General features: G+C 36.5%; 1 protein-coding gene and 1 pseudogene across 10 annotated transcripts in view; both read left to right on the forward strand.

The window, feature by feature from the left end:
* The window catches only part of INSC (INSC spindle orientation adaptor protein), a 145,239-nt gene that overhangs the window by 109,250 nt on the left and 17,848 nt on the right, over positions 1–18,141 (forward strand). For all 10 annotated transcript variants that reach the window (XM_013177806.3, XM_013177805.3, XM_066997436.1 and 7 more), the window contains 2 exons: positions 8,482–8,653; positions 10,648–10,826. In XM_013177806.3, coding sequence (XP_013033260.3) covers positions 8,482–8,653; positions 10,648–10,826 — 351 coding nt within the window. The remainder of the gene's footprint in view (positions 1–8,481; positions 8,654–10,647; positions 10,827–18,141) is intronic.
* On the forward strand, positions 3,833–3,954 carry LOC125183501 (U2 spliceosomal RNA; annotated as a pseudogene).

Below are 18,141 nucleotides of genomic sequence, written 5' to 3' on the forward strand. Positions count from 1 at the left end.
GAAAAATCAACTTTCAACTGGTAAAAAGATTCCGTTTTGTCAGCATTTTAGCATTGTCCCTATTTATTTTGGTACAGAGTCAATACAGCAACTGTATTTGACCAAAGAGCAGTACTGGGAGATGTTAATGGAGAGAAAAAACTCTGAGATAATTTTCTCTGATGGTTTGTAGTAGACCTCTGACTGCTCATAAAGAGTCCATGCAAACAGCTGATCCTGAACTTGAATTTCTTATCCTTAAAGCAATTCTGAAATTATTTTATTGCCAACATAGTCACAGAAATAAATCGGTGCTTGTAAGAGACCCAAGGAGATTTTTCTGTCAGGAGAGAAATCTTAGGATGAAATAGCTTGAGTCTTTTGCAGCCAGTAAAGTTCCATCAATTTTCAACAGATGAAAACTGTTACTTTTTTATTTATTTATTTATTTTAAATTCTTGTTCAAATAAGTGTAGCAATTTCCTCTGTTGTTATTACAACACAAATGGACTCTTACTGAGTTGCTCCCTGGAAGTTTTATAGCTAAAGTGCTGTGAGTGTTTTCATTATAAATGGCTATCATAAAGCTCTACAACTTGCTTGTAAAAATTCTCTGCCAATGAAAATCTTGCACATACAAGGTCATTTCTGGGGCTAATTTATTTAAATTAATTTATTAAAGTAATTGAACAGCAATTGTGCAGTAACAAATGTAGCAAATGATTTTTTTAATGCTTGGTGCCTCATAGTGCTTTTCTTAAAAACAACAGTTTGAGAGAACAACACGGGTGAAGCACTAAGACCTTTTTGGCAGTTATGTGTGTTTAGACATAAAACCTTTTAATTTTGAACAAGCTGCTGTATATATTTAATACATTCTATTAAGTGTCCTGTAGTTAAGGTGTGTTTAATTAGTGTACATGTGATTCAAAAACTGTAGAAACCTTGCATTTTGTGGAGTATGGATATTTTTAAGCTAAATTGAGACCCTTGAAATGAGAAATATTTGCAGAAAAATTGTTTACATAAGGATCTGTTTCTGAATGCATTTGCAGAATCTTGTATTTAAAGTAAGAGTAAAAAGCAAACCATCATCCTGTGTTATTTCCATTGCTTATTCACTCTCTCTGACTGCTCTAATGTAATGCTCTGTTTTCTGCTGTGGTGGTTTCATTGCCACCCCCTGAGCACAGGATAGGTTTGTTTGTTTCTACCTTCATGGTACAGTGTTCTACTGACCCGTTCTAGAATTTTAATCTGATGAGAGAAGTTGTATGTGAAGTTATGGTAATAATTATTAATTATAAGCTCTTTTATCAACTTGATAGCCTATCATGTTAAGGTTTGAAAGTTTTGACTTAAACATGTCTACGTTTCTAGCAGGAAGATTGTCAGGAACTTTTTGGTAAGGTAATAAAGATGCTGTGAAGAGTTGGACTAGCTGATAATGGCTGATTTGCTGGCTGTGACCCCCATGCTGCACTTTTGGATAGAGGCACTTTCTCATTATTGTAATAGATGAAGAGGATCCTCTAAAAATGCGATATGCATGTGTTATTTTTTTCTCACGAAGAGGTGCAGTAACACTTCTTAAAAATAAAATTCATGATATCACACCAAAAACTAAGTGATACAATATAATCAAACATGTTGAAAGTGTATTCTTGTTTGTAAATGCCAGACACCAGGTGTTTGAGAATATGCCCTCATGCCATGAAGTGTCTGTGACATTATTTATTTAAAACTAGATCATCGGAGCATGTTTTTTTCAGTGAGCACATCTCATTTTCTGGAGTGCCCTGCTATGCATAACCCTGGAGCCCCTGTTTGTTTATAGGAATAGTTTTTTTATTTTTTTTATTTTTTTTCCCCCTCAGACTATGATCCCCCAGGGTAAATAAAAATGAGGGCTATGTGAAAACTACTTATATGTGGTCCTTCCCTAATTCATGCTTCAGGTCCCAGAATTTTGTACAGCATTATTATCTAACTCATGACAGTTCCTCTCATCTTGTTGCTGAGTCCTTTTTTGTGTCTGTGTGGCTTCATTTTAATGAAATTCAGACCCCAAAGTATAATATATAAAGCCTTATTCATTATTTAAAAGAAACAAACATACACTTTCTGGAATTTGTAATGCAGATATCAAGAAATTCCTACAAATAGGAATAGGTTCTTGCAACTTAAAAGAAAAGCCAGTACATCCAACCCTTCAAAATACAAGGCAAGAAAACCGAGACCTTTGACTTCTGTCATCTGTCACATAACTTGAATTGCATCTCTAACTCTGTTGTATGTGAACACAAATAGTCCTCCCGTAATCTTGTATGCTCCCGAGATTACACATAAATCATTATTGTGATGTGACAGAATAGGAGAAAGCATTTAACAAATGCTGAGTTCTACAACCATTAAAAATGTATTTGCTTTTTCAAGCCACCATAGTTATTTACGGTCAGTCGTTATCCATCTGTTTTGTCAGTGCATCCTGGCTCTATAAACACCAACAGTGGTTTAGTAGAAGGATCAGTACTACAGGTGACTTCTATATAACTGTGAGTGAATTCCTTCTCAGTCTCTTCTCCTTCTGTCCTTTTTAGCCACTCAGCATCTGTCCTACAGAACTGAAGGCCTGTGAGGAATATATCTGGAAAGTTGGATGTATCCTTGGGGGACTCGTATATGTTTGTAGAGGGTAGTTTGAAGCTGTGGAAGCTGTGCTTATAAGGGTGGGCGGATGTGAGCTGGTAGGCTAACAGCAGCGCAGCTCCTGGTTTCTTTTATCAACAACTTTAAAAGACTGCCTTTCCCTTCATCTAAGTCCTCAGTATTGAGGTAGTTCAAAGCCAGCTATTCCCTTATCCTTGAAACAGAGACAGGAAAGAAGTCTGGATGTCAGTCTTACTGATTTTGTCCATCCTTTCTACAGAAAGGACTTATTCATTATTACCTCTTTGACAAATCAAATCTGCAACAAGCTTAGACCCTCTCTGAGTGCCAAAGAACGTCCACTGTGAGGTGACTGTTTTTCCTAGGTTTAGAAGGAAGAAAAGGTTTATATAACATTTATCCTTTCCACTCCTATTCAACCCAGAATTCACTCATTTCATCTTGCTCTGCAGTTCATTTCCTCCTACAACATGGCTGCAGGATTTCTACTTAGGCATTGCCACCTTTAATGCAACCTTCAGGCTGAGAAGTTTAACAGTCTTTTTTGAGGTTGAGATTTTTTTTATTTAATGCACATAAAAATACTCCCCATATAGATTAGATAATCTTCACGTTGACCCTTGGTGGCTAAACAAGGGGAAGAATAAATATGTCATCCATAGCATGACCACATTCTGAAGGATGGAAGTTTAAATGGGAAACTTGAGTTGAAGGTGCCACGAACCAAAGAACCCACTCATAGCAAATTTCAATACAAAGCTAAGGTAATTGCCAGCAGTTTTAAAACTACTGAGCTGGGAACCAGTCAGCCTTTATTCAGCTCTGCACTGCTGTGTAGAGCATAAAAGAATAGCTTATATTTATAAGGTGCCATGATTCCTATACAGCAGTTGTTCCAAAAATCATGAGAGTGTTTTTTACTGGTCAGTGCTGCTTCCATGGAATTGCTGCAGCAGCCTTGATTACTTGAAATAGTATTTGTGGACATTTTAATCGCATCACTTTACTAGTATATCATCTCACTTTAAAAATAGCTGACCAGCTCTTTAGCTGGTATAAATCAGCATATTTCTCAGCTAGTGGAGCTAAGGCAGTTTTATCTGCAGAGTATTTCACAGGGCAGGTGACCATATATGAATGGTAAGGTAGAATACTTGGTCCCTTTTCCTTGGTTTCTTTCAACATCACTTCTCGGCCTTTTGGCTAAGATCAAGTGTAGTGTTTGTTCTTATCAGTTTAATAGCTGATACGTCCTCGATGAGAGGACTTTATAGTAAATGGATTTTTGGGCTCAGTCTATTCTTTTATTTATTTTTTCGCCAGGGGAGGTTTAGGTTGGATATTAGGAAAAACTTCTTTACCGAAAGGGTTGTTAGGCATTGGAATAGGCTGCCCAGGGAAGTGGTTGAGTCACCATCCCTGGAGGTCTTTAAGAGACGTTTAGATGTAGAGCTTAGTGACATGGTTTAGTGGAGGACTTATTAGTGTTAGGTCAGAGGTTGGACTAGGTGATCTTGGAGGTCTCTTCCAACCTAAATGATTCTGTGATTCTGTGATAAAAGTTAAATAAGAATTGTATGCCTTCTTCAGCTGCAAAATAAGTTTAAAAGAAGTTTATGTAGGATGCACATCAGCCTTGATGATCAGGAATTCATTTCATGAGTAATAAGTCATCAAAATAATGGTATATGGATTCTGCTGGATGCCATTTTCAGTGGAATTGTGGAAGAGTGGAGCAACTTCATGATTCATGCAGCGGTCTGGGGAGTGAATTATATAGTGTTCAGAGAATGCTAAGCCAGGGATTCAAATAGTTTTTGAATATGATCATTTTTCCCTCCTTACTTTCTTTTTCTCCCTCTCCTTCCTTGTCCCATAAATTCTAGTGTGTTTAGGTTGTTATCTAGCTATGCTATTTCCATTCAGACTGCTAATGTTCATCTCTCCTTTCAGTTATTCTCTTCAAGACTCAAACTGGGAGGTACTAATATACAGCATGTATGAAAGGATAAAACTAATATAATAAACACAATTTTGATCTGTTGGTGCTTGACTGTTTGGTGCAGCCTCTACTTTCAAAATTCTCCTCTTACCTTCTGAGAAGGCTGAAACAATGTTTGAAAAGTGATCCCCCAAAAATTCATCTTCTGCTGTTGGGATTTTATTTTCATGCTTGCTGTCTCATATCTGGATCTCAACATTTCCCCTCAATTCTGTCATTTTTTTCTGTTTTCCTGTAAAATTTGTTTTATAACCTGCTGGTGCTGCTTACCAGAGGCACCCAGCAGCAGGCTGGATAGGGTTATCCACAGATTTGATGATGGGGGCTGATAGACTGTGAGGCTCTCTGATCTCAACAGGATGACTTGGGACATCAATTCAGAGAACTTGAGAAAATTTACCAATATGTAGAGCTCATCTGAGCATTGAGAGGACAAACAAGAATGTGGGAGAAAGTCATTGTATGAGAAAAGACCTTCAGCAGCATTTTATCCAGCTGAAGACAGGCATTATTGGAAAGAAGGGAAGATGTCTTGGTTCTCAGAGTCAGCTGGAAAACCTGCCTTAAACCTCCTTTCAGAAAACAGAGTTAAGATGTGCATTGTGTGTAATATTTCAAGTCAGGAAATCAATAATGCAATTCATTGCAAGTTCTGTACTGCTATCTTTATTAACTGCTAGGATTTAATTCAAGCTAGTTCAACCATGTTAGCAGATGCCTAGTTTTATGTAATAGTTTTAAGAGAAAGAACAGGTATACTGAAGAAAGAGGGCTGCCCTAGAACTCATTCATTTCTGTTGTAGAGAAAATAAATGATTTCCTTTCAGAAGACTTGATCTATGCAGTAAAGTGGTCACGTACTTATTTTGCCACTTGGATGAAGTTTACGTAACAGAGCTATCCTTATAAGAATGTAAGTTCCTGGCATTTTTCCAGTTATCAATATTGAAACATTAGTGATCAACCATTTACTGAACACCATTCCTCAAACGCAGGGTCTCCACAGCATCTTGTTGCATTCATGGAATTCATTTATTTGCTTTATCTGGCTAACTGGTTCTTTTGTATTGCCAAGGTGATGAACAGATTTGACATTTAGCTGATTACTTCACCAAAATTAAACAGAAAACAGGGCAGTCATCCAAAGTTCCTTTCAGTGTGAAAGCTAATTATAAAAATGCTTTGAGCAGCAATTTCTTTTTGGATGTTAAAGTGCTTTTATTAGATTGTTCCCCTGTCATTTTAAAATTTATTGCTGGACACTTATAAATGGGGTTGCCTGATGGAGCAGAATTATTTTATCTTCTATATTTAAGAAAAGAGCCAAAAGAGTATACAGCAAACTTTAGGCAGAATTTGTTACTAATTTACAGGATTCTGAATAGAAAGGAGGAAAACTAAATAGTTCTGGCCTTTATGGATCTTAAATATAAATTTTATCTTTATGCTGAAGAAAAACATATATCCAGTTCTATTTACAATTCAGCAACTGTCCATTTCCAAAAACAATTACTTAAAAAAAATCAAATAAGTAATTTAGAAGTTGAGTACAGACTCTGTATTTTTAGCAGCTTGTATTTCATAGTGTAGATATAAACAATCAGTGCTGATGGAAAAACCTAACCTTGTACTTGTACCTCTTTCATAAGCCATTACTGGTTCTGAAATAGCATAAAACCACTCCAAAATCATTTCGCTGAGGTCATTGAATAAGAGTTGTCCAAGTGAATTTCAACCAGTAAATTTAGGGCTGAAGAGTACTCTATCCTGTTACCAGATCTTAGAAGAAGCTTCTTCTGAAGTGTGTGTGTGTGTGTATATATATATATTTTTTTTAATGCCTTGGAATATATTTAAAATTTTATTCTGACTGTTATTAGCATCCTTCAGACCCCAGACAAGGTGTGATATAGGGAGGTTTCAAGGTGACAAAACTGTGGAGTTTTGCATATGATATTGTCTAGCACACATTGGCTACTAAATCATCTTGTGAGGACATGTATTAATTCTTGACACTGAGATCTATTAATATACCTTGAAGCCAAGAGAATTATGTGAATCTGCTGTTTCAAACTGTAGAATTCTGCCATAACTAGGAGGAAATATTTTGCTATAGGTAGATTAATGTTGAAAGGTTGTCAAGAATAAGTTTAGTGTTGAAAATTTATTCTTCCTCTTCTTGCCAGTCCTTTCAGTTTCTGTACTAAATCCTATTTGTAATCTGCACGAAAAATAGAGATATAATTTCTTTTGTATTTCTTTATGTTCTTAGGGTTTCAATGATATAGTCTATTGCCTATTAAAAAGTGCATCCCAATAAATAATCTTCCAGAGGGTGATTTTTGCTTCCATCAATCTGAAAGCTTTTCTTGTAAAACATAGTAACTGTTGGTTCTTATCAATAATTTAATTTATGCTCATTGCAAGATAACTAATTAGGGTAACTCCACTTTCTCTATTAATAAATTACAAAAATGTGAATACGAATTTTGCTATATATGCTTTGTGGAAAAAAAATAAATAGGACTTAAGAAGCATGTTCTGAGGAAGCTTTGAATAGACAGAGAATGCAATCTGAACAACAGGCCTATGAAAGACTCTTGGTGAGTGTATAATGTGTTTGGTTTTGTTTTACAATTAAAGTATATTTCAGTGCTAAGCCTTCGTAGTTTCTCTTTGTATTTATAAAATATCTAATAAACTTGTAAGACAATTACAATACTTTTTCAGAGCTTCAAATAAATAAAAAGATCGGTCTTTAAAACTGTTGCTCAGTGAAGCTTGTAGAAGCTCTGATCATTTGTAAACTGATTTAAAACTGTAACTATAAACCTATAGTTACATTAGCTTCATATAAAGATTTTGATTAGTGAATTCGTGGATTTGATGCTACATGCATCTTCATGCTCTCTGTCCCCTCTTAGCACATCTACATACCTACTTGACAATATGATGAATTATTCAGCAATATGTGAAACCAGGGGAGAAACATAGTGCTGTTAATTTGAAAGTTCTTAGATTATGTCCTTGTCTACAGAGGACCTTCTTTTCCTGGGTTGATTATTAACAGATGATACATCTCTACAGTTTGAGCTATCCCATTGTCTATACTCTGTTACAGTCTTTCATTGTGTCCGTGGGTTTCCTATAATCCAGAATAAAGTGTGCATATGTGATGTATTTGCCTAAACTGCATAAGGAATTAGTTTAAAATACTATATTCTAAAAATATAAATCCATGTCCATTTTACTCATGTTTCTGTTTCTCTTCTGAATATGCAGTCCTAGTTCTAATTTGACACCTGTGGAAGCTAGCTCATCAGCTGGAGTTTGACAGGTCTATCCTTCATGGTACTTTCTGACCCTGTGTTTACTTTATGACAAATTCAGTAAAACGTGGCAAAAAATCTGCCTGTGAAGAAGTTACTGCACACTTAAACTTGAGTCTTACAATGGGACACACTTGAATGAATGTAAATGTGTCTTTGGCAGAGTAGCGGTTAACATTTGCTTATCAGAGTTTATTTTTGGAATAGTGCTTTACTTGAGACTTCTATCAGAAGAGACTTTTTGTTTGGCCAAAATCAGTTCAGTAGGAACGTTATGGGAGAAGGAAATGCAAGACTTTTTTTGGTCAACAAACTTTTATGTTGAACTTACTTTTATTTGCTAAATTGAAACTTATGTAATAAGTGCAACCAAGTTCAAGTCAATTTTAAAAATAAACTGAGTAGTTTAGCCACAGCCAAGAAAAGAGGACTTATACACCTATTTGGTTGCAAAAGTATTTCTTGGAGTAATTCCAATCTATACCTATTGTTTCTCCATAGGTTGATGGGATACTGTGCCTGACTGACATTCTTACTGATAACACCCATTCTGAAGCCACTCATGCAGAAGCAGCAGCAGTAATTGCACAGATCACATCTCCACATCTGACGTTCACTCAGCATCTCAGCAGCTTTCTGGAAAATATGGAAGAAATTGTAACAGCGCTTGTTAGTAAGTTCTTTATGTAATTTCTGAGTCTTTCCAGTTAAAATAACAGATTGAGGGTAGGATTCTTCCATTAGCAAGATTCTGTAAAAAGAATGTTTTCAATTTTTTCCTCACCAGATAGGAGAACTTGGTCATTTTTAACCCTGAAGCAGGACATTCTGCAGTTACTTAATATTTTTTACTCCAGTCCACATTCAAGTAAAAGTTATGCATAGCTCTAAAAAAATAATATCCATGTGAAATTCGACCATTAAAGCCACAGAAGGAACTTAGCCAAGTATCCTCCTGTCCCATGTTAGTCTCTAAAATGGAGTTTCTAATAGCTGCTAACCTTTATGGCTGTTGTGTTTTCTAAAGTTGTTCATCACTACGTCTACGTTTGTACGATACTTCAGAAGAAAAGTATAATGTAGTATAATATATAGACATTGTTATGGGAAAATAAAAGTTCCTATCTTCCTTGCCTAGGCCTCTCATCTATGGTAAAATAAGGAAAAGTTAACAGCAAGCTTTTCCTTAACCTTTTGTCAGTGAGGATACTTCAAGAAAATAAGATGAAATTTCTCATGACTTTCTAGAGAGAGGAATCTGTTATTTCTAGCACCATGCTCTAACCCTTTCAAATACTAGAGGCTTTCAGTCAGGTGTTCTCTCTCTGGACATTCAGATTTTCTCAGAGCTTCATGTTAGAAACTCCAGTTTGGGTCATTTAGTTTGATTTCCCATGATCATTACATTTTACCTGGATATTCCTCTACTGAGCCCAATGGTTACAGTTAAAGTAGAGCACTTCAATTTTCATGTTTTTATTATTATTATTTAATGGATTAAGAAAAGATTGTAGTAGTGCTACTGCTTGAGGATTCTGCAGTGGCTAGGAATTATCTGAGATGTGCTCAAACATTCTTAGGCATTCCCAGAGCTAGCGCTGCAGAAGTCAAGGAAACACTTTTATCACTAATGACCAGAATGCCCAGCAATAAATACTGAAGGTTCTGCCTCGAACCTTCTCTGAATCCAGTGGGTGGAATTAACCTGTGCTGTGCCTGATTCTCCTGTAACTAGACTACTAGCGGCATCTAAACTGACTTAAGTTGTTTTTAGAGGTTATCACAATGTACCGCAGTCAAAGGAGAAACTGAATAGCCCACTGTAAGGGATTAGCAGGTGGAGAATTTCCCTGATTCTCTGTGCTCAAGTTCCACATGAATTTAGTAACATATACTCTTCTCAAGATATGTGAGCATTAAAAATAGACCGTGTGTAACTTTGGGAGAGCTTTTTCAATAATCACACACCAGTGTCCTTGTAATATTTATAGCTCAGTAATTGAATTACTGTAATATGTTTAATTTTTAAAACATGCCGAAATCTAATTGCCAGGTGATTCGGATCTTAGTTAAAATACATGTGTGCAAGGAATTAAAAGACAGTGGTGTCTTCAGCACTTCTTACTGAAGCTCAAAAATATGCAGGATGACTACAAAGAAATAAGTTTAGAGATGTGTGTGCTTCATTCTAAAGATCAGGATATATGGCAGAATTATTCTCTTATGGTTCACCTACTGTCAGCCTTCTGCCTCCTGTATTTCATTTTATTTATATCAAATTGCAGGTTGAACAACATTCAATGGAATGTTCTCTGTAGAATGATAAACTAGGTAGATCATCTCATTAGTTAGATGAATGCTTAGGAAACACGTGGTGGCTAGATTCATTTTTTCCATCTTTGCCTGCTTGTGGTGTCCAGAAACACAAGCATAAATAAGGGTGCCTAATGTTAAAAGCTTATAAAGCACCTTAAATTGTGATATACTATATTTTTGCCACAAAATGATTTTTTTTGGTCTTGAATATTATGAACTTGGTCATAATTATTCTTGGTCAGATATTAAGATTATTAATGAAAAGTGCAGATGGTTAAATGTTGCTTTGAAACGAACATGTTTCTGCAATGAAGGGATGACTTTTATTCAGCTTATTCTCTGCATTCCTAGAACTGTGCCAAGAAGCCTCATCTGGTGAAGTTTTCCTGCTGGCTTCAGCAGCTCTTGCCAATATTACTTTCTTTGATACCATGGCTTGTGAAATGCTGCTCCAGTTAAACGCAATGAAGATTCTTCTAGCAGCATGTTCAGACAAACGCATAGTGGATACTCCATATTCCCGAGATCAGGTAAGCAGTTTCTCAGCAAGATACCACGTCTGAGCACATTTGTGCAAAAGTCAGCTGGTTTCAGCTCCATGTCTGTTTTGACATAGTCAAACCTAATTTGCTTTCTTGTCTTCCTTTTTTGGTTCTTTCTGACACATGGCTTTTTCTTTATCTGTTTATGTTGCTTATGAGAATTAAGAAAGGTGGCAGCTTTGAATGTAATTTTTCGAGAAAAAAAATAGCTAATTTATATCTTTCTAAGATACTAGGATGTATTTTTTTCCACCATGAAGATTGCCAAACACTGACACAGAACCAGAGAAGTTGCGGAATCTCTCTCATTAGAGGTATTCAATATTTGGCTGGACAAAGCTCTGAGATAATTAAGATATGAATAGAGACTGGGACCTAAATAAACAGTTTTCAGTGCTAAGAGGAATTATCTCCAAGAGCTGAATAAGGATCTGATCCTCAGCCCATTGACGTTGGTAGGCTTTGGATCACGTCCTAACTGCATGATAGATGGTTTGCAAGTTCTTCTGGCAAATGCAGACGATATACTTTTGTGTTTCCTTTTCACTTTCTCTTTCTTTTTTCTCTTTTCCTTTTTTCTTTTTTTTTTCTTTTTTTTCTTTTTTTTTTTTTTCTTTTTTTCTCTTTTCTTTTTTTTTTTTTTTTTTTTCTCCAGTAAAGAGACAGAAAATTAAAGGTCTGTGCTAATGGACAAGTAAAATCAGAAGAAATTCTTTTGCTCCTGTCAGGTACTGCCATATAAATGGTATGTTTTGGAGAAGCACTTCTTATTTGGCATCTTGGTGATGAATTTCACCTCAACAGAGTATCTGGGGGTTTCAGTAACTACTACTAAGAGATGGAGAATGCTAGTCAGTTCTGTTAACCTACTTTGGTTTATGAGACATTGTGAATACAACTAAAAGCCCAGAATTCATTCCTCAGAAGCTCATTCCCTTCCCAATTCTGGAAATGATTAATGGCAGGCTTGGGATCTGCCACAAAAAAACCCTCAGGGTACACCTCAACAGGGTGTCAGGCCATGAAAATCAAGGCACAAGAGACCATAGAAACTCATTACTGGAGAACTAGAGGGTTACCAGGGCTGCTTTAGCTTGTATTAAGAGCAGTTTTCTATCTCAGAAGCATTTATGAAAAGATGAAGTAAGTTGTAATTACCATACTTTGGTACAAACAAGGACCTCAGCTTGGCTGTTTTTTATTTCATATGCATGATTCTTCATGTTCTTTTTTTTTTTTTTTTTTTTTGTTATTCCTCCTCTACTCTAATAATTTTGATTTCCTTATTTATTTACATCCTCATCTTAGTTCTGCTGTGAGTTTGCAATTTGCTTTATGGGTAGCATAGCAAGCCCTTTCTTTGTTTGAGGAAGGCAGACATTCAGAGAAACATTTATGACTTTGTTAGGTAACAGACTAGGTAGAGGCCTTCTGCAGCTTTGCAGGTTGCAGGACATCTCATTAGCTAGAATAACAGAAAACTTCAGAATGGCTTCACTCCAAGAATTAAAATTTCATCCCCAGTAACACCTTGCATTCCTTCCTGGAATGAAAAACCAGGTCAGGAAGGTGTGATGGATTCTATGATGTGCCACAGTAAGTTTCTGAGCTGTCTCCTAGCTTCTGAGCTGTTATTTCTGCAGCAATGGGACTGTGAAATGCTACCTGTGTGTTGCTCTGTTACTGAGCACCAGTTGCTCAGGTGGAGCTTAAGTGCTGCTCGTCTTGACTTTAAGAGCTGTCAGTGTTGCTAGTCAAGCAGTTTTGATAAGGCAACAGCCTTAAGAGAATTCTTCCTTTTAAGTCCTGAACAAGTATGCATTTGAGTAGATTGTTCACCTTTCAAAAGCGTACTTGTTTTAGTGGTATATTAAAGGGCAAGTTCTGCCAATTATCATACTTTTATGGAATATTTTGCATTTTAATTTGCTGCGTGCCTAGTTGTTGCAATGGGAATAACATGGGCTTGGCTAGAGGAAAAAAAACAAACAAACAAACAAAAACCCACAGCACTACTTCAGTTTTGTTACACATTTTTAATTTAGTAATACATTCTATAGTGAACCAAGCAATATTTCCAAATACATTACTACTTTGGCATTCCTGTTGATTTAAGAAAATTTTAATTTCCTAAAATAGAATGAAGCATGCTCATTTTAAGCCAAAAATGGGAGAAAGATGGTTGATATGCAAGAAAGGAAAAATGAGTCTTGTTTCCATCTGTGCAATTTTATATCATCTTAAAGTTGCAATATGCCCTCCCATACTGCCTTTCTAAGGACAGCTCGCACTGATTAGTTATCACCCTCCATGATGGTATAAATAGATAACATTCTGCTCAGGAGCTGGATGTCAGATGAATTCTTTGTTGACTGCAGAAAGCATTTTCCTGCTTAGGCTCCTCGAATAGTAATTTGTCTTCTGACTTCTGAAAAGCTTTTGTGCACAAATAATGACAAACTTTTCCTATCTTCACTATCTGAAAACTGACTGACTTCCTCTTTCACTTCCCAGACAGTCTTAGATTAGATCAGGTAAGAAACCAAGAACTGAGGGCTGGACTTGATAAATAAGATAATCATTGTCAATTTTATAGCAGTTTGCTTTGTTTCTGTAATAAGCTGTGTTACATCAGGATTGCTTAGTTTTATAACAAAATATTTTGTATGGGAGTTGACAGATAAAGCTCTGATTTCCAGACAATTTAGTCTCTAGATTTGGGTCAAAATAGGTATGAATGTGCCACTTGTTCTTTGCTTACTGCAGCTACCTCTTTGTTTGCTGTTTTTTTTTTTTCTTTTTTTTCTTTCTTTTTTTTTTTCTCCTGGATAATGGAAAACTTTTACTTGAAAGGTGCATATTCTTTCAGAAAGCTTCATGCCTAAATTCATGCAGTATATACCTGTCTAATATATACAGTCAGATGTATTAATGGAGATGAAGCATTGTCAGAAGAAGGGTTTTAACCAAAACTCTTGTCATTCTAGGGCTCCTTTATTCTAACAATCATCTTAGACTCTACATAGAAAAATATGAAATGTATATTTGTGCACAGTATATTTATGTCTAATAATTTTTTCTCTCTACATTCCCACATGTCTCTTCAGTGTTACTAGCATTCTCACCTTACCTGTGAAGTTGTGGAGGTAAAGTCTAACAGCTTCTGATCTTCTGTTATTCAGGCAGACAAAGAATTAATGTGGAGTGAATACATCAATTTTAAAGTGGCTATTTCTAGGTCTAAAATAAGTGACTTTTTTCAAAAAAGTTTTAGGTGGAGAAAGGTTTTTAAATTGGAAGGAGAAAATGGAAATAGTTACTTTTTTTTTTTTTTCCCTGCTGAATGCTTTCTGGTTTTGCTGGTGTTTGAGGGATATTGCAGGCTCTGAAGCTGAGATCTCTCTCAGTTAAGATTTGAAGCCCTTAATATTGTTCTTCCTCTAGGTTCCAGATCCTTTTCTCTGATCCCTTATTTTTTCAGGGCATTTATTTTCCTTTTGCTGCCTTTTTTCCCCCCCTTTTTTCCTCTCACATGGAAGATTGCAGGGTCAAAAAGAGAGGAGAGACAGATGTTACTTTAAGATCAAGAAATCCAGATTTTTAAATGTTGCCTAGGTTCCAGTGAAAGACATTTTTAAACAGAAAAATATTAACAGGACCTTTAGACTTTTAAAAGTCCCTGCCTGAATAACAGGAGCTCACAGTACTACTTCTCAACCAGAGTTTCTGGAATACTGGGGAACTTATTACTCCTTGCCAACTGTTTTTTTGTTTCTGCTTGTTATGAAGACTGGAACTTCTGACTCCAATTTTTTTAAATTGCTGTCCAAATTTTCCCATATGTTTGGAAGCCAGCATGGACTAACAAGAACATGGGCTCAGAATGGAGTTTGAGCCATGCAGTCCATGTTAGGTGCCCACCTTCCCTGTATCTGACCGAAGTAGGAGACAAAATCATTGTTGGTCACAGAGGAAGGCAGCAGACGAAGAGTCCTCCTCACTTATGCTTTTGAATTTGTAGGAGCAAAAAGAGGTTGGAAGGGGAGCTTCTTCTCCCTGTTGGATCAGGAGAGGAATATCCCTTCCACCACTGAACCATCAGCTGGTCCTTCCCAGATAATAAATGCATGAGATACTCTGGGACTGAGTGACCTATGGCATGTTACACAAGCAGCCAGTGACAGGGTTAGGAACAAAGGTTGGTGATCTGCCTTTATTAGCTTTGTCTATGAACTGTGGTTGGCAAACTATATACTAAGATTGTGCAATTCTTTCTAGTATTTACTAGATCACATTGAGAAAACATGTTTTCGATGAATATAGCTTGAAACATAGGTGATACGTTACATAATAAAGTTATTAAAAATACAATTAAGAAATTAAACTAGTAACAAGACTGCCAATAGGATGTAAAAATGGAAATTAGGCCAAAAGTCACATGCCTTTCCCTGAACTTTAACCATGACATTATATCACTGATATCCTAACTTTAACCATGACATTATATCACTGATATCCTGGTTAATTTTCTATGTGAGACTGCAAGTGCTTTCCTCTTGTCTGTTCCCTTCCCCCCCCACCTTTTTTATTTTTAACTGGCTATCTCTGTCTTTGCACATACAGTAATTTTAAGAATATAAAAATAAGTGAGTGTCTTGACAGTTTTTATGTGGTCAATGTTATGGATTGTTACACTTCAGGGGACCAGCACTAAATCTCTTAAACAAATCTTTTTGAGAGAAAATGCCTGTTTAGTTATAATTCTGCCTTTTGGAGTTAGATTTGATGCAGTATAAGGCAATATGCATCATTATGCAAAACAAGAGGCACAGCTGGAAGAGTAAAATCCTCATGTCAGCTGAAGAACTCTTTGCTATTCTTTCCTAGCTCAGTGTGTATAGGGCTTTATTCCTGGGATCAATTCCTAATATTGTCCCTGCTCAGATTTTGGAGTACTAATTTAACTTCTCAGCATTTCTGTTTAATCATCTGTAAAGTTGGGCAGACAGTACACTTGCTCAGTGTAAAGCCTCTCTGGAGGAAACATGCTATGTCAGCACGATTCATTGCAGTTTTTATCTTCTGTCCTTGCCTGTAAGGTTCACAGTACAATTAGGCTGGTGCTATTTACTGCAATAACTATAAAGAGGAGACTTTGCAGCAGGCTGTACCGATCATAAAGCTACAAGTCAGAGATGGTTGTGTATGCATTTTGCTGCTTTTGTCTTGTTTTCATCACAAAATGAGATAGTAGACTTCAAACAGCCTCTGACTTCTGCCATATGACCTGGTTTGTGGGACGTGCCCATTCACCATGTGACCTAAATGCAGGATGCATTTCCAGTGTGCTTCTTTAAAACAAAATATGTGAGAATCTGGTTATTCTGCCTACTTCTTAGCTTTTTTAGTCAGTAGTATGAAGTAAAGTAAATAAAAATCTAGTAAAGACATCCTTCATGCCAAAGGGGAAGATTCCTTTAGTTTTAGCCTCTGATGCTCTGCCTTAGCGTTCCAAGACTACGGTTCCCTGACGTAGTCTCAAAGTAGACCTGGAATTCGCTAGCAGATCCTGTCTCTAACTGCTATTTTGATTTTATGGGGATGTTTGCCTCTTCCAATCAGGTGGCAGTTCTTGCCCTAAACGAGGTAAGTAAGCCTCAAATGTGGAAGATATTGGCCCTTTAACAGGCTGAAATGTGCGCTTTCATCTTCCAAATCCTACTGCATTTTTATTCCTGAATAGCTGGTTTCACACTAATCAGAAACACTTGAAGATCATCTTAAATCTCCTGTTCATAGTAGGTTATCTCAAGCAGTAAAGCAGCCTTCTGTTTCTTTGTGGTTTTTAGGTTTAAACCTCTTTATTACCTAAAGCATTTGAGATTTATGTTCTCAGCGTATGTATCTGAGTTTATAACAAAGCATTTTGAGTTAGTTTTCACTTTTGTAACAAATGGCCAGTACCTTTCTTTACTGGTTAGTGAACAGTAGTCACCATTACTTGTTTAGAAAGACAAGTGTTGTTATGATGTTAGTCGTTACATTATTTAAGCAGGAGAATCTCCAAGCTGACTTGGATGGAGATTTGAGAGGTTTTGAACAACACTATTTTACAGGTTCTTAACCATAGTTTCTCAAATTTCTCCCACTCTTGATAACTGTAATTCCTAAGGCTCAGTGCAAAGTCAACCACAGAATTGAAAAGGAAAGTTCACTGTTCATAAACTCAGCGTATGAAAGAGTGGGTGGAAGGAAATTGTGTGGAACTGAAAACACTTTTCAAATGATAAAAATAGATTTTGTTTATTGGAGTAACCAATGATATTAACACTGCCAATTATAACAATGGGCAACATTGTCGCTGCAGAGGGGTGTGCCTGTGTTTATTATCTGCTTACTTATTCTGGTTATAGAAATAGTGAATTTTAGTCAGGTTTTTAATTTCCAGGGCAACTGTGAGGCTAACAATATGATGCTGTATTGACTTTTGAAAGTCTGAAATATCTCCATTATTTTTAAGTCTATTTATTTATTAAATAGAGAACACTTCCATGGATCTAAATGGGAGCCTCCTTGCGAAATTCAAAAATAACAAAAACGTCAATACTTATTTCACCAGCAAATGATTTAAAGGTGAATTTTCAATGCCTCTTAATTTTAGGTATATTTTTTAAGTTCTGAAAATGAGCTCATTAGTCTCAGTTTAACCTTGTGAAAAATCATGCTAATCCTGGTGGGAGTAGGTGCATATTAAGATTTTGATAATTTGATGCCTCTTCTAGAGATGCTAAAATAGAAGCATTTCTGACAATTCTCTTGCTAGCATTTTGTGTTTTACTTCTCATGGTGACATAGTTTAGGTGGACAGTGTATAACACATATTAACAGCTGGGTGGTGAATACAGGGATAAACCTCAGAGGCCTGTTCTACTGGTTGTTTTTAGTAGTGCATATCATGCATATCTTTGCCTCTGTCTTCAACACTGATGACGGGTTTCGGGACCCAGGGTACCCTGAGCTGGAGGACCATGATGGTGGGAATAATAAACTCCCAACCAACCCTGAACGTGTGCGGGATTTGCTGCTCCACCTGCTGCTCCACCTGGATCCATACAAGTCCATGGGTCTGGACGGAATTCATCCCAGGGTGCTTAAAGAGCTGGCGGACGTCATTGCAGGACCTCTCAATTATTTTTCAACAATCTTGGGAATCTGGAGAGGTCCCATTGGACTGGAAGCTGGCAAATGTTGTGCCAATTTTCAAGAAGGGTAAGAAAGAAGACCCTAGCAATTACAGGCCTGT

This window comes from Anser cygnoides, chromosome 5, assembly GCF_040182565.1.
Source record: "Anser cygnoides isolate HZ-2024a breed goose chromosome 5, Taihu_goose_T2T_genome, whole genome shotgun sequence".
NCBI classification, from domain to species: Eukaryota; Metazoa; Chordata; class Aves; order Anseriformes; family Anatidae; genus Anser; species Anser cygnoides.